The following is a 14146-nucleotide window of genomic DNA, read 5'->3' as shown; positions in this document are numbered from 1 at the left end:
TGCCAAGTCCACAGTTCTTTTACCTACACCAACTGGATAAGCTGACACGAAGCTTAAGAATTAGGTTATGGCGGGGGCGGGGGGGAGCGGGAATGGGGGGAACAGATGCTGGGGTCTAAAGAGGACACTTATCATGAACAGTGAAGAATGTTTGGAAATGTTGAATCACTATATTGTATACACCTGAAACTAATGTAACACTGTACGTTAATTATACTGGAATTAAAATCAAAAACTTACTTGAAAAAAGAGATGGCACGGAGCCTACTTAAAAATAAGTAAGTAAATAAATAAGATTATGATTCTCAAATGTCAAAAATGTTAATTTGGGGCGCCTGGGTGGCTCAGTGGATTAAGCCACTGCCTTCGGCTCAGGTCATGATCTCAGGGTCCTGAGATCGAGCCCCACATCGGGCTCTCTGCTCCGCAGAGAGCCTGCTTCCTCCTCTCTCTCTGCCTGCCTCTCTGCCTACTTGTGATCTCTCTCTCTGTCAAATAAATAAAAATAAAATCTTTAAAAAAAAAAAAAAATGTTAATTCTATGATATATGTTGCCAAACATTTTTCCCTTTTACAACTTTACCTTGGTTTCATCCTAAGAAGGGTCTTCCCTATTCTAAGGATTATCAAATATTCACCTACTTTTAGAAATTTTATGATTTCATTTTTTTTAATATTTAAAATCTTAATCCATCTGAAATGTATTTTAGGAGTATGCTACAAAAATGGAAATGTTTTTTCAAATGGTTAGCCACAATTATGCCATCTATTCCCCAATAATTTAGAAATGTCACTAATAATTCTCATCTTTCATATAGTCTAATTCTAATTTATTTCTCATTATTTCTGCATTAGTCCCACATTATTTTTACTACTAGAGTTTTGGACTACATAAATGTTCAACTCCTGGGGCACCTGGGTGGCTCAGTTGGTTGAGCCTCTGCCTTCAGCTCAGGTCATGATCTCAGGGTCCTGGGATCGAGCCCCTTGTCAGACTCTCTGCTCGGCAGGGAGCCTGCTTCCCCCTCTCTCTCTGCCTCCCTCTCTGCCTACTTGTGACCTCTCTGTCTGTCAAATAAATAAATAAAATCTTAAAAAAAAAAAAGTTCAACTCTTATGAGGGGAAATATCTCAAAGGTGAAAAGTAAAGCAGAAAAAATATAATACACGGAGGTCTTATAAATGAATAAGAAAAGATAAACCATCAATAGAAAAATGGGCAAAAAGTAGTCAACAGGAAATTCACAGAAGAAATACCATCAGCCAATAGGCTTTAAAGGCCATCCCACTCAGCCATAATCAAAGAAATGCAAATTAAAATAAAGAGACATCATTTTCACTAGAATACTCCATGCCGAGAAGAGAGGAAAAAGGAGCATGTTCACAGGGACAGTAAGTGCTAGGAACTACCTGGGGGGCAATTTAGCGATGTACCACATTTGGCAATGCAACAATTGGAAAACTTCCAACCAAGAGATTCTAATGCTAAGAATCTAGCCTTACTGGCATAAATGCACAAAAACTGCACATACAAAGACATTCACTTATGTCTGTCATAAAGTAAGTGCTCAATAAATGTTACGTTTAACTATTAAAACAAAATACCATAAATAACCTCAATTGTCAACAATAGGAGACTGCTAGATAAATTAGGATAATTCCAGTTTAATCTAGTCATTTAAAAGGATGTGGTGCATCTCTCTCTGTTTATATATGAAAAAAAAAAAATCTAGAAATCTAAATACCATATTGTTAAGAGTCATTATCTTTGGGTAAAAGGGTATACATTTATAGTGCAGGACTTCTATTTTCTTCCTTTTGAACTGTTCAAATTGTGTTTTTTGTTTGTTTGGTTTGTTGGTTTTTGTGGGTTTTTTTTTTTTGATGAGAATGACATTTGTAATCAGAAATGAAAACTCTTCACTTCAAAAAAGAAAACTCTTTAAAATGACAAATGCATCCTCTTTAGAGACCCTCAGAAAACACACTCACTGGGCATTGTTCCCATTGCTTTCCTCATCAATGATTCCAGGCACAGCCTTCCCTGCAGCTCGGCTAATTTCCCTTGAAGAAAAAAAAAATTAAATCTAGTAAACAAAAAAAATTTAGGAATTTCATACTCTATTCATTAATAGTAAGTATGAACTAACTGCAATGTTTTTGCAGACTTATTCAAAATACAATTCTCAGAACTTAATTAAAGATACACCTACACCGGGGCACCTGGGTGGCTCAGTGGATTAAGCCGCTGCCTTCAGCTCGGGTCATGATCTCAGGGTCCTGGGATCCAGCCCTGCATCGGGCTCTCTGCTCTGCAGGGAGCCTGCTTCCTCCTCTCTCTGCCTACTTGTGATCTCTCTCTCTGTCAAATAAATAAATAAAATCTTAAAAAAAAAAAAAAAAAGATACACCTACACCTCTTTGTGTAGCTTGAAAAAGTTAATATTTAAATATGAGGATCAGGGCGCCTGGGTGGCTCAGTGGGTTAAAGCCTCTGCCTTTGGCTCAGGTCATGATCCCAGGGTCCTGGGATAGAGTCCCGCATTGGGCTCTCTGCTCAGCAGGGAGCCTGCTTCCTCCTCTCTCTCTCTGCCTGCCTCTCTGCCTACTTGTGATCTCTGTCTGTCAAATAAATAAATAAAATCTTAAAAAATTAAATAAATAAATAAATAAATAAGAGGATCAGCTCTTCTTTCTTGAGTCCTGAGGGAAAGATCAATATACTAGACCACGTTCTAGACTAGACCCACATTCTAGTCCTATATTCTAGACTCCATATCACCAGACCCAAGAGAGCACCTGGCATATAAAAAACTCGAGTGTGGAATGAATAATTTTGAATAAATGGAAAAGGGCACACAGAGGGCACTTGACATTGCTTCTCTCACGCATTCATTTCCCACTTCTCCAAAGGCCCTAATTTACCCCTTAAGATCCAGTGAAACAGAAAAACTTGACTTCACCCCGAGTCTCCAGGGGTAGGGAATATGACCTAGTTATACCATCAGGACATTCTATGCCCTCTGCCACAGTGACCAGTTCAGGATGGACATGTGGCCCAAGCCAGCTCAAACCCAGCAAATCTCGGGACTACTCTTGCTGAGAATGCTGGGACCAAGGCAGGCTCTCTTGCCCTAGATGGTGTGGCATGCCGATATAAATCTGGGAACTGCTAACTGCTAACTGTTCAGCCCATAGACACAGGAGAGCAGAGCCAAGAGAACTACAGAGCAATGGGACTGGAGCCCTAACAACATCATGAATTTTCAGTTAATCCGCACCCAAAGCCTGCCGTATTTCTGGGCTTTTCAATTACATGAGTTGATAAAAATCTCTATATTGTTTCATCCCACTGAGAGAATAGGGTCTTCTATGCTTGCAGCTGAATGCATGCTGATGAAGAGTGAATGTGGAATATGGTTTCAAAGAATATAATTTGAGGAATGAGAAGTAATATAATAAACTAAATTATAATATAGTAAAATAAAACAAAAGAGCAACAAAGGAAGAAAGGCCAGTGAAAAGAATGTGCGAGATGAGAACAGAGAAGATAGGAATCATTGGTTAAAATATTTCTGCTTTCGGGGAAAGCAGCCAGGGTGACTCAGTAGGCTGAGCCTCTGCCTTCGGCTCAGGTCATGATCTCAGGCTCCTGGGATCAAGCCCCACATCAGGCTCTCTGCTCAGTGGGGAGCCTGCTTCCCCCTATCTCCCGCCTGCCTCTCTGCCTACTTTTGATCTCTTTCTGCCAAATAAATAAAAAGAAATCTTTAAAAAAAAATTCTGCTTTCAACACACTTACCTATTCAGGACTCCGTTGGAAACTAGAGCTTCTTTAGGATGGAAATACTTATAATATACATTTCTAACCACAGCATCTTTAGGGGAAAAGAGAGGAAGTTGCATCTTAGATTAGAAATAGGTTTGATATTATAAACACATATAAAATTTGACGTGTAAGAAATCCTGGAACTCTGTTCCCATTCCTCCCATTTTAATACCATGGAAGAAGCTTAGCCCCAGAAGGCTCAGACTGCCACTGAGATCAAAATGCTGGACCATGCACCCTCAGCCCAGGGCTCTTTCCACTGTACTACTAGGTCCAGAGAGCTACAATATGAATAATAAATAGGAAACAACTGCTTCTACTAAAATAACAATAATCATAATTACCACTATTAACCATGATTCCATATTCTTCTAGAAGAAAGTTAATATTGGTGTCGAATCTGGATTCCCCACCCTCTCCCAGCATCACAAGGATATCACCACCACCGTCAAGGTATTTCTTCAGGACTTCAAACTACACAAAAGGAAAAAAACAATCTATGAATATACCCGAAAGACTTTTGTCCAAAGGACTTTAAGACCTTAACTACCTGAAAAATAAATATAAGCCACTTAAATACAAACGTATATAACATAAAAGTTACTCTCTACATAGGATTTCCAAGCTTGTCTTTAAGCACAAAGTTCCAAAATACTCTAACAGAATTCACATTTTCCACCTTGACTATCTGGAAAGCAAACCAAAAGTGGAAACCATTTGCTAAAGGAAGCTCACAGGTCACTGAGAGCAGCCCCAGTCTCAACCCAGCGGAGACAAAATCAGCCCTGGCTGAAAACGATTCCTCTGGACCATACCCGCCCTCCCTGCCAGCTACAGACATCAGGATGAAGGCATTGCATACCACCCCCAGGGAGGAATTCTGTTCCAGTCATTCATTGACTGATCAACCCACGGTGAGAAATGCATGTTATCTGCTTATCTCCTGGGAATCTCTCTCTTGCTTTCCCAAAGCTGGAGAGGGAAGAAAAATCTAGGACTGGTCTTGTTGACCCAGCCTGAGAAAACCTGGTGGGGTGAGTGGTCTAGACCAATAGTCTCTCAACTCTCCTCAAGCATCCCATAAGAAAATGTGAACACGCACTCTGATATGTATATAAAGTATGTATATTTATAAAATTATAAAACATCCTCTTAAGAAGGGAAATTTTGAAGGATAATAAAGATATGACAAATGCAATTTCCTTCTGGCACCTCAGTGGTTCACCACATACACCCCACTTCGGACACCACCATCTCGGTCCAGCTCTGCGACAGCAAAGCCCTTGCACGTGCACGCTCCCTAGATTTCCTTCTCTCCTCCAGCCCCTAAATATAGAAAACATGGCTCAACGACTAACATCGCCAAGGTGGCTGGTTCCCAAATGAGACTAACTTCACAGATTCTGGACTCTCCACAAGACGGCCCCATTCATGGGCATCCTACATAGTATTTTTAGCATTTGTTTCAAAATGTCAGATACAAAGAACTGCTCTAGTGGATGTGTACTACTGACAAACTGAAATATACATATTCTTCTAGTGCCCAGAGGCCCAAACATTGACAATCTGAAGTATACATATTCTCTCATAAGTCATCTTCCTTTTACTTCTTTACATTACAGTTAAGACACTTTTTTTTTTTTTTAAATGGTGGTGGGTACTAATATCTAGGCGTCTCGATTCAGAATAAAGGTACATTTATAATACAGACAGTGATGCCTGGGTGGCTCAGTCGATTAGGCATCTGACTCTTGGTTTTGGCTCAGATCATGATCTCAGCATCATGGGACAGAGCCCTACATCAGGCTCTGCTCAGCATGGAGTCTGCTTGAGGTTCTCTCTCTCTCCCTCTGTCCCTCCCCCAACTTGCACTCTCTCTCTTGCTCTCTCTCAAATAAGATAAATAAATAAAATCTTTTAAAAAAGTAATATAAATAGATGTTGATCTGACAAGGTGGGGATACATGGTCTGGGTCAATTGGTGGTAAGTGAATATCACCACTGGGCAAATGCATAAGCCAATGTGGCTGAGGTGGGAACAAAGAAAAACTAAATTCAGTCTAGGTTCTAGCTTGATTCTCATATCTAACATCAGACATATGATGTCCTGTCAAAGAAGTTTCTGGAGGACAACATCAAAGACAGATCATACAGTCTATGAGGGGTGAACTGACCCCTTTACTGGTCCTAGGAGGCTAGCAACAACGCCCAGGAAGGCAGTGATCTATGCCAGGAGGAAGACCTCTGCTAACCATTTGAATCTGCTTGATATAAGAATAAAACACAATGGAATGTTGGTACCTTTTTTTTTTTTTAAGACTTTATTTATTTGACAGAGAGAGAGAGCACAGCAAAGGGAGCAGCAGACAGAGGGAGAGGGAGAAGTAAGCTTGCCCTGAGCAGGGAGCCCGATGCGGGGGCCCAATCCCAGGGCCCTGGGATCATGAAGGGAGATGCTTAACGACTGAACCACTCAGGCGCCCCAAAGGAATGTTGGTTCTTAGAAAGAAGTTAAAAGTTTTTCTGCCTTTCCTTCCCATGTCACTCCACTCCTAAAGAGAGGGCATGGTGCAGGAGATGGTCTGGTGGGAGAACATGTTATTAGGCTAACTATGCCTCTCAAGGGATTCTGTCTTTTGGAAGCCACTGCCGTCCATCCCTAAGAGCCTGAACATTTGACTGAGTGCCTGTTTCCTGTTGGGAAAATGATCAGACAGGTACAGGTTTCTGACCCTCTTTCTGGATGCCCTGGCTTTTCTGAGGCTGGCTGTTCCTCAGCAAAGACGGGATTACCTCTCTGTCTTTGCTAGGTGGAGAAGAGCGGTAGCAGAGGAGAAACTATTGGAGTGTGAGGCTAAAAACCAACAAAGACTATAGTATTCCCTCACATGTCACCGCCCACTGTGTGTACATTTCCCTCAGGGTCCCATAGGGTGGAGGCAGCTGGCCAACTCCATGTTCCTAATAGGAATTCCTGCTCCTTCTCTCAATTAACCTGATCAAACACTTAAGTCTCTCTCGATGGCCGCATTGCAGTCAGGTCAACAAAAAAAAGAATAGAAATGCTTCCCTGTAGACCTCCTCCCTGTGGCCCCACCCAAAGTCAGAGCAGAAGACCCTGGACTGCCCCAGTCTAAGGACCATGCCAGTCCCACCCTGCCTCAGCCTCCCTACTCCCCACAACCCTCCCTGAGCACCAAAACACCTGCAAGTTTCTATGAGAAAAGCTCTTGCTGTGTTCTGGGGTTTCTGTTTAGTTGTGGTAAAGTACAAGTAACATTTACCATTTTAACCATTTTTAGGCTTACGGTTTAGTAGTGAAAAACATTCACGCTATTGTGCATCTCCAGAACTCGTTTCATCTTGCAAAACTGAAGCTCAATACCTATTAAACAACTTCTCATTTCCTTCCTCACTCTAGCTCCTGGCAATCACAACTCTAACTTTATGTGAACTGGACTACTCTAGGTACATCATATAAATGGAATCATATAGGGGCGCCTGGGTGGCTCAGTGGGTTAAAGCCTCTGCCTTCGGCTCAGGTCATGATCCCAGGGTCCTGGGATCAAGCCCCACATCGGGCTCTCTGCTCCGTGGGGAGCCTGCTTCCTCCTCTCTCTCTCTGCCTGCCTCTCTGCCTACTTGTGATCTCTGTCCGTCAGATAAATAAATAAAATCTTTAAAAAAAAAAAAATGGAATCATATAGCACTGGTCTTTTTGTAATTGGCTTCTTTCATTTAGCATAACGTCCTCAATATTCACTCATGTTGTAGCATGTATCAGAACTGTCTACCTTTTTAAAAAATATACATATATTTTTTTTTAATTTGACAGAGAGAGAGACGAGAGAGGGAATACAAGCAGGGGGAGAGGGAGAGGGAGAAGGTCTCGATCCCAGAACCCTGGGATGATGATCTGAGCCAAAGGCAGATGTTTAACAACTGAGCCACCCAGGCACCCCTAGAATTCCCTACCTTTTTAAGGCTGAAATAATTTATTATATGTATATACCACACTTTGTTTATCCATTCATCTGTTGGTAGACTTAGGTTGCTCCTACCTTTTGGCTATTGTGAATACTGCTGCTATAAGAAAGTACAAATAGCTCTTTGAGATTCTACTTTCAGTTCTTTTGGATATATATCTAGAAGTGGGACTGCTGGATCATATGATAATTCTATTTTAAATTTTTTGAGGAACTGCCATTCTGTTTTACATAATGGCTGCAGACACATATTTTACCTTTCCACCAACAGTGCACACGGGTTCCAATTTCTCTACATCTTTGCCAATACTTTTGTTCTGGGCTCTACATAAACATTCTTTGTCTATTCTATGAAATAGAATTAAGAACAGCTTTATTTTAAAAGGAATTTTCCCCTGGGCGCCTGGGTGACTCAGTTGGTTAAACGACTGCCTTCAGCTCAGGTCATGATCCTGGAGCCCCAGGATCGAGTCCCGAATCCCTGTTGAGCAGGGAACCTGTTTCTCCCTCTGACGTTTCCCCTCTCATTCTCTCTCTCTCTCAAATAAATAAATTTTTAAAAATAAATAAATAATTTCTAAAGATTTAAAAAGTAAATAAAATACATCAAAAGAATTTCCCCCTGCATCGGGCTCCCTGCTCATCGGGGAGCTTGTTTCTCCCTCTGCCTGCTGCTCTCCTTACTTCTGCTTTCTCTCTCCGTCAAATAAATAAAATCTTTAAAAATAAATAAATGGAATTTTCCTATTTTCAAAACAAAAATATGGCAAACAGGTATGGTTAGTTTTTCATTAGCCTCAACTACGTGTCTGGCACTTGACATGCATTAGCTCAGTTAATGACCATAACAACTCCCTGATGAGGAAGAAAGTGCTTACCTTAAGGCAACACAGTGTATGGTGAAGAGGGATTTAAATCCAGAACTTAGAGCGCATGCACCTAACCATCTTATTACAGTTCTTCTTTTTGGATATTTCTTACCTCAGCTGCAGTAAATTTTTCCCTTGGCCCAGCTGTAATCCACAGTTTCACCCCAATTAGCTTCTCAGATGTGATTTCATCTTTTAAGCTAGAAATACGATTTTTAAAGTGTTAGATCCATAATTTAAGCCAATTCAAGAATTATTTTAGCCCCTAGACTATATGGAACCAGAGGCCACAGAGGCCCAGAGATGAAGGGATTTAGAGGTACCTGGTAGAGCCTCTTTCTCAAAGTAAGAATCCCTTCTATAGGCTTGTCCCGGATCAGTCTCTGCTCAAATACTTCCTATAGGCCAAGATGTCCAAATTAACCCACACAAGAGTATAATGAGTCCTCCAACTACTAATTCAATCAGCTCTAACATTAGCTGGTATGATATCCTTACCTATTAAGAAAAACCATTTAGGGGGCACCTTGGTGGCTTAGTGGGTTAAGCCTCTGCCTTCGGCTCAGGTCGTGATTTCAGGGTCCTGGGATCGAGCCCCACATCAGGCTCAGCAGGGAGCCTGCTTCCCCGACCCCCACCTCTCTCTGCCTGCCTCTCTGCCTACTTGTGATCTCTCTCTCTCTCTCTCTGTCAAATAAATAAATAAAATCTTTAAAAAAAAAAAAAAGAAAGAAAAACCATTTAGGGGCACCTGGGTGGCTAAGTGGGTTAAGCCTCTGCCTTCGGCTCAGGTCATGATCCCAGGGTCCTGGGATCGAGCCCCACATCAGGCTCCTGCTCAGCGGGGAGCCTGCTTCCCCCTCTATCTCTGCCTGCCTCTCTGCCTACCTGTGATCTGTCAAATAAATAAATAAAATCTTTAAAAAAAAAAAAAGAAAAACCATTTATACATGCACAAAGACAAGAAAGGTATTTTCATCTTTCCTTTCCCTAAACTGAAGTATTGACCCAAGTGAAAATATGGAGAAACCTCTCAAAAAGTTGTATATGTGGGACGCCTGGGTGGCTCAGTTGGTTAAGCCGCTGCCTTCGGCTCAGGTCATGATCCTGGGGTCCTGGGATTGAGTTCCGCATCGGGCTCCTTGCTCGGCAGGGAGCCTGCTTCCTCCTCTCTCTGCCTGCCTCTCTGTCTGCTTGTGTGTACTCTCTCTCTGACAAATAAATAAAATCTTAAAAAAAAAAAAAAGTTGTATATGTATAATTAGAATAACTTTTTAGTTTGTGATTTGGGAGACAACTTAATATGCTAATTGCCAATTTTCAAAAGAAATCATTTAGTTACTTCTGAATGATCCTTAAATTGAACTCCTCCTACCTAAACAACTGTTTACATAAGAAAATAAAGACTTTCCAATTATTACCAGCAGGCTATTATTATCACTTAGAAGGGAAAACAATATACACAGTCACCTCTGAATTTTCCAATTACTCCGAAGTCTTTTCTGCATGGATTTATAGCCATTGTTGGTGGTAAATATTTCTTTTTTGTATGCATTGAAAAGAATGGTGCTCCGAAGCTCCTTCTCCATGGTTACCTTATGGGAAAAAAGAAGGGATCAGAAAAAGGGAAATAATAAACAATATTGCAAAAGACCCTAAATGGAATAAATAGTCTTGGGCTTATCCAGAAAGGGCATACAGCTGGAACCTAGCTATGAAATCCCTATGATTCTCAAAGGTTGAGAGTGAAATGCATAATCACAGCCACAGAAATGTAAAGGCCAACTCTGGCTTTTGCCTCCTGTTTCTTTTTTCTTTTTTCTTTTTTTGCACTGAGATCTGGTAGATATTCTTTTTTTTTTTTTTTTAAGATTTTATTTATTTTAGAGAGAGAGAGACCATGAGAGGGGAGAGGTCAGAGGGAGAAGCAGACTCCTCTCCACTCCCCGCTGAGCAGGGAGCCCGATGTGGGACTCGATCCTGGGACTCCAGAATCATGACCTGAGCTAAAGGCATCTGCTCAACCAACTGAGCTACCCAGGTGCCCAATATTCTTTTTTTTAATTAATTATTTTTATTAACATACAATGTATTATTTGCCCCAGGGGTACAGGTCTGTGAATCGTCAGGCTTACACATTTCACAGCACTCACCATATCACATACCGTCCCCAATGTCCAGAATCCAACCACCTTCTCCCTATCTCTCCACCCCCCAGCAACCCTCAGTTTGTTTTGTGAGATTAAGAGTCTCATGGTTTCTCTCCCTCCCGATTCCATCTTGTTTCATTTTTTCCTTCCCTACCCCCCAAAGCCTCCACCCTGCCTCTCAAATTCCTCACATCAGGGAGATCATATAATTGTCTTCCTCTAATTGACTTATTTCGCTCAGCATAATACCCTCGTCTTCCATTCATCTCATTGCAAATGGCAAGATTTCATTTCTTTTGATGGCTGCATAGTATTCCATTGTATACATATACCACATCTTCTTTATCCATTCATCTGTTGATGGACATCTAGGTTGCCTCCTATTTCTTGCCCTGGCCTTTCCACTAGCCTATTCTCATGACCCCACCCTACCATCACCCTATCTTTATGCCCTTAGAGAATATTTCCCACTTGATTTCTCTCTGCTAACTACTGTTAAGTGTGGGGCATAGTCTTCTAGATTCTTTTTAAACATGTGTTAACTTATAATTTTTTTATGATACAGGATCCTATAATATGAACTATTCTGCAACATACTTTTTTTTTTCACCTAACCTTGTATCATTCCACGTCAGTACACATGGATCTACGACCTTTTTAAAAACTGCTACACAATATTGCCTTTATGGATGTACCATAATTTAACCAATCATATAGATGAACATACTTTTTCAAATTTTTTCCTAATAAAACAATGCTACAAACATTATCCTTAAACACGATGTTCTTCTGCACTTTCCATATTTTTTTAAAAGATTATTTATTTATTTATTTGACAGAGAAAGATCACAAGTAGGCAGAGAGGTGGGCAGAGAGAGAGGAGGGAAGCCTGCTCACCACTGAGCAGAGAATCTGATGCAGGGTTCAACCCCAGGACCCTGAGACCATAACCTGAGCCGAAGGCAGAGGCCCAACCCACTGAGCCACCCAGGCACCCTGCACTTTCCATATTTTAAACTAAATCCCTACTTGTTGAATGGCTAAGTAATTATTTCCAAACTGCCCTCCAAAAATTGTATTTTTTACTTCCATTAATACTAATGTATTTATTTGTATATAATCTTATTTCCAACCTTTTTCATCTTTGGTAGTAAAGTGAGCAAAAAAAAAAAAAAGCCCTCACTGTTTTAACTTGCACTTTGAAATTAGTAAGATGGCCATCTTTCACTGTGCGTATTGGCCACTTGTATTTCTTCTGATTATCCTGTTTATGTACTCTGTTCATTTTTCTATTGGGTTTAATATTTTTCTACCTGATCATTAAATAGTTTCATAAATGTACTTGTCTTTAGACTTAGCCTCTAGCAGCTTTTTTGTTTTGGTTTAGTGGAATTTTGCAGGACCTACAGAAGGTTTTAAATTTTATAGAGTCAAAAGTAGTAATCTTTTCCTTTCTGGCTTCTGCATTATATGACATATTTACAAGAGTTTTTGCTGTGCCAAGATTACAAATACGTACAATGCTTTCCATTGTTTCCAGTATTTCCAGTATTCTGGAATTTTCTTCCAGTATGTCAGTTTTTAAGATTTAAATTTTGGCCTATTTGGAACTTTAGTCATCAAAATTTTTTTATTATTATTATTACTAGAAAGCTGCCTGACACCAAACCACTTTTTCTTCTTTTTTTTTTTTTTAAAGACTTTATTTACTTATTTGACAGAGAGAAAGAGAGAGAGCGAGCACATGCAGGGGGCGGCAGGCAGAGGAGAGGGAGAAGCAGGCTCCCCATGGAGCAGGGACCCTGCTCCAGGATGGGGCTGGGGTGGGGGGTCAACCCTAGGATCCCAGGATCATGACCTGAGCAGGAGCAGACACTTAACCAACTGAACCACCCAGGTGCCCCAAAACTACCTTTTCAAGGCTGATTTGAAATACCACCTTGAGGGGCACTAGGGTGGCTCAGAGCGTTAAGCCTCTGCCTTCAGCTCAGGTCATGATCTCAGGGTTCTGGGATTGAGCCCCACATCGGGCTCTCTGCTTGCTGGGGAGCCTGCTTTCCCCTCTCTCTCTCTGCCTGCCTGCTGTGATCTCTTTCTCTCTGCATCAAATAAATAAAATCTTAAAAAAAAAAAAAAAAGAAATACCACCTAGACTACATAAATTTCTGTAACTATCTGTATTTGGATCTATTCTGAATTCCATTATATTCTATCTGCGTGTAAGTTCCTGCTCAGTTCCATACTATTTTAATTACAACTTTATTAATTAACAACTTTTATACTATCTGGTGGTGCTGCAGAGCTAATCCTCCTTATTGCCCTTACTTTTTAGAATTTTTCCTGCCCAGCCTAGCCTCACATATTTTTTTTTATTCCAGTTGAACTTTAAATTTTGTCATCTTAAAAAATAAAAGGCTCATGATTACAGCACCACTATCTTTTCATGTTCCAACCATCTGTGTATACTCTTTTCTTCCCAATATGTACACACAATATTGTATCCAGCTTTTCCCAGTTTCCTGAAAAAAAAAAAAAAAAAAAAAAAGTCTCCGTGGTTAGGCCCGTAGGTTGTATGCACTCTTGCGTCGTTATGCCATAATGAACTCAATCACCGCCTTTATGGGCATCTTTTCAATGATTTTGCCATTACAAACACACTGCAATTTACATACTTCTGCTTTTGCCATTATTTTTGCTGTAGGACAAGTTCCTAGGAGCACGATTCCTAGGGAAAAGGTTTGAGACTAAATGTTACCATTCCTAGGCCAATGCTCTTTCATATTCAGCAAGACGACTAAAAATCCGCCCAGTCGCTGGCGATGGGGATTTGAATCTAGTGTGCGTTTCGGGATCCAGGCCTACATCCGCGGCCCCAGTTTACTTTACCCCAACCAATCTCGATTTTCCACTAGACTGGCCCAAAGGCTTCAGGAACAGGCCGACGAGACCCTCGCCAGCTCCCAGGCCGACCCAACGGCCCGGCAAGCTCAGCCCAGTCGGAGGCCTTCTTACCTGAGGCCCGGTGACCACCATCTTCACCTGACAACGCCCAGCATCCCGCGGCCAGGTATCCAAGGCCTCTTAGCAACCGCGGTGGCGAGGCGGCGCGCCGGAGAGGCGCACTGGGGCGGGGACCTGCGCCGGAGCAACGTAATGACGACAGAACGAAAGACGCCATTCCGCCTCGAGCGCCCCGGGGTTGGGGGGCGGGGCTAATACGGGACTGTACCATTATGTTGGCTGAGGGGTAAACCCAAACAGAACGTGAATCAACTTTAAGCCAAAGAGAAGCCCACCTCGCTTCGTCCTTTA

The 14146-nt window shown here is 41.4% G+C and overlaps 1 protein-coding gene across 2 annotated transcripts in view; it reads right to left on the bottom strand.

Moving 5' to 3' along the window:
- IFT52 (intraflagellar transport 52) overlaps window positions 1-13974 on the bottom strand; it is a 38032-nt gene extending 24058 nt beyond the window's left edge. The window contains exons 1-6 of one of the 2 annotated variants that reach the window (XM_045981257.1): window positions 13847-13974; window positions 10155-10279; window positions 8797-8884; window positions 4174-4303; window positions 3803-3878; window positions 1993-2064 (exon numbers count right to left, since the gene is read on the bottom strand). In XM_045981257.1, coding sequence (XP_045837213.1) covers window positions 1993-2064; window positions 3803-3878; window positions 4174-4303; window positions 8797-8884; window positions 10155-10279; window positions 13847-13867 — 512 coding nt within the window. In that variant the 5' untranslated portion in view covers window positions 13868-13974. Of the gene's footprint in view, window positions 1-1992; window positions 2065-3802; window positions 3879-4173; window positions 4304-8796; window positions 8885-10154; window positions 10280-13846 lie in introns of those variants that run through there. The other variant, XM_045981259.1, reaches the window with a different exon arrangement.
- Between the last annotated feature and the right edge of the window lie 172 nt (window positions 13975-14146).

The sequence above is a fragment of the Meles meles genome, chromosome 16 (assembly GCF_922984935.1).
Source record: "Meles meles chromosome 16, mMelMel3.1 paternal haplotype, whole genome shotgun sequence".
Lineage (NCBI taxonomy): Eukaryota > Metazoa > Chordata > Mammalia > Carnivora > Mustelidae > Meles > Meles meles.
The sequence above is the reverse complement of the archived record's forward strand: the minus strand, read 5'-3'. Positions and strand labels throughout refer to the sequence as shown.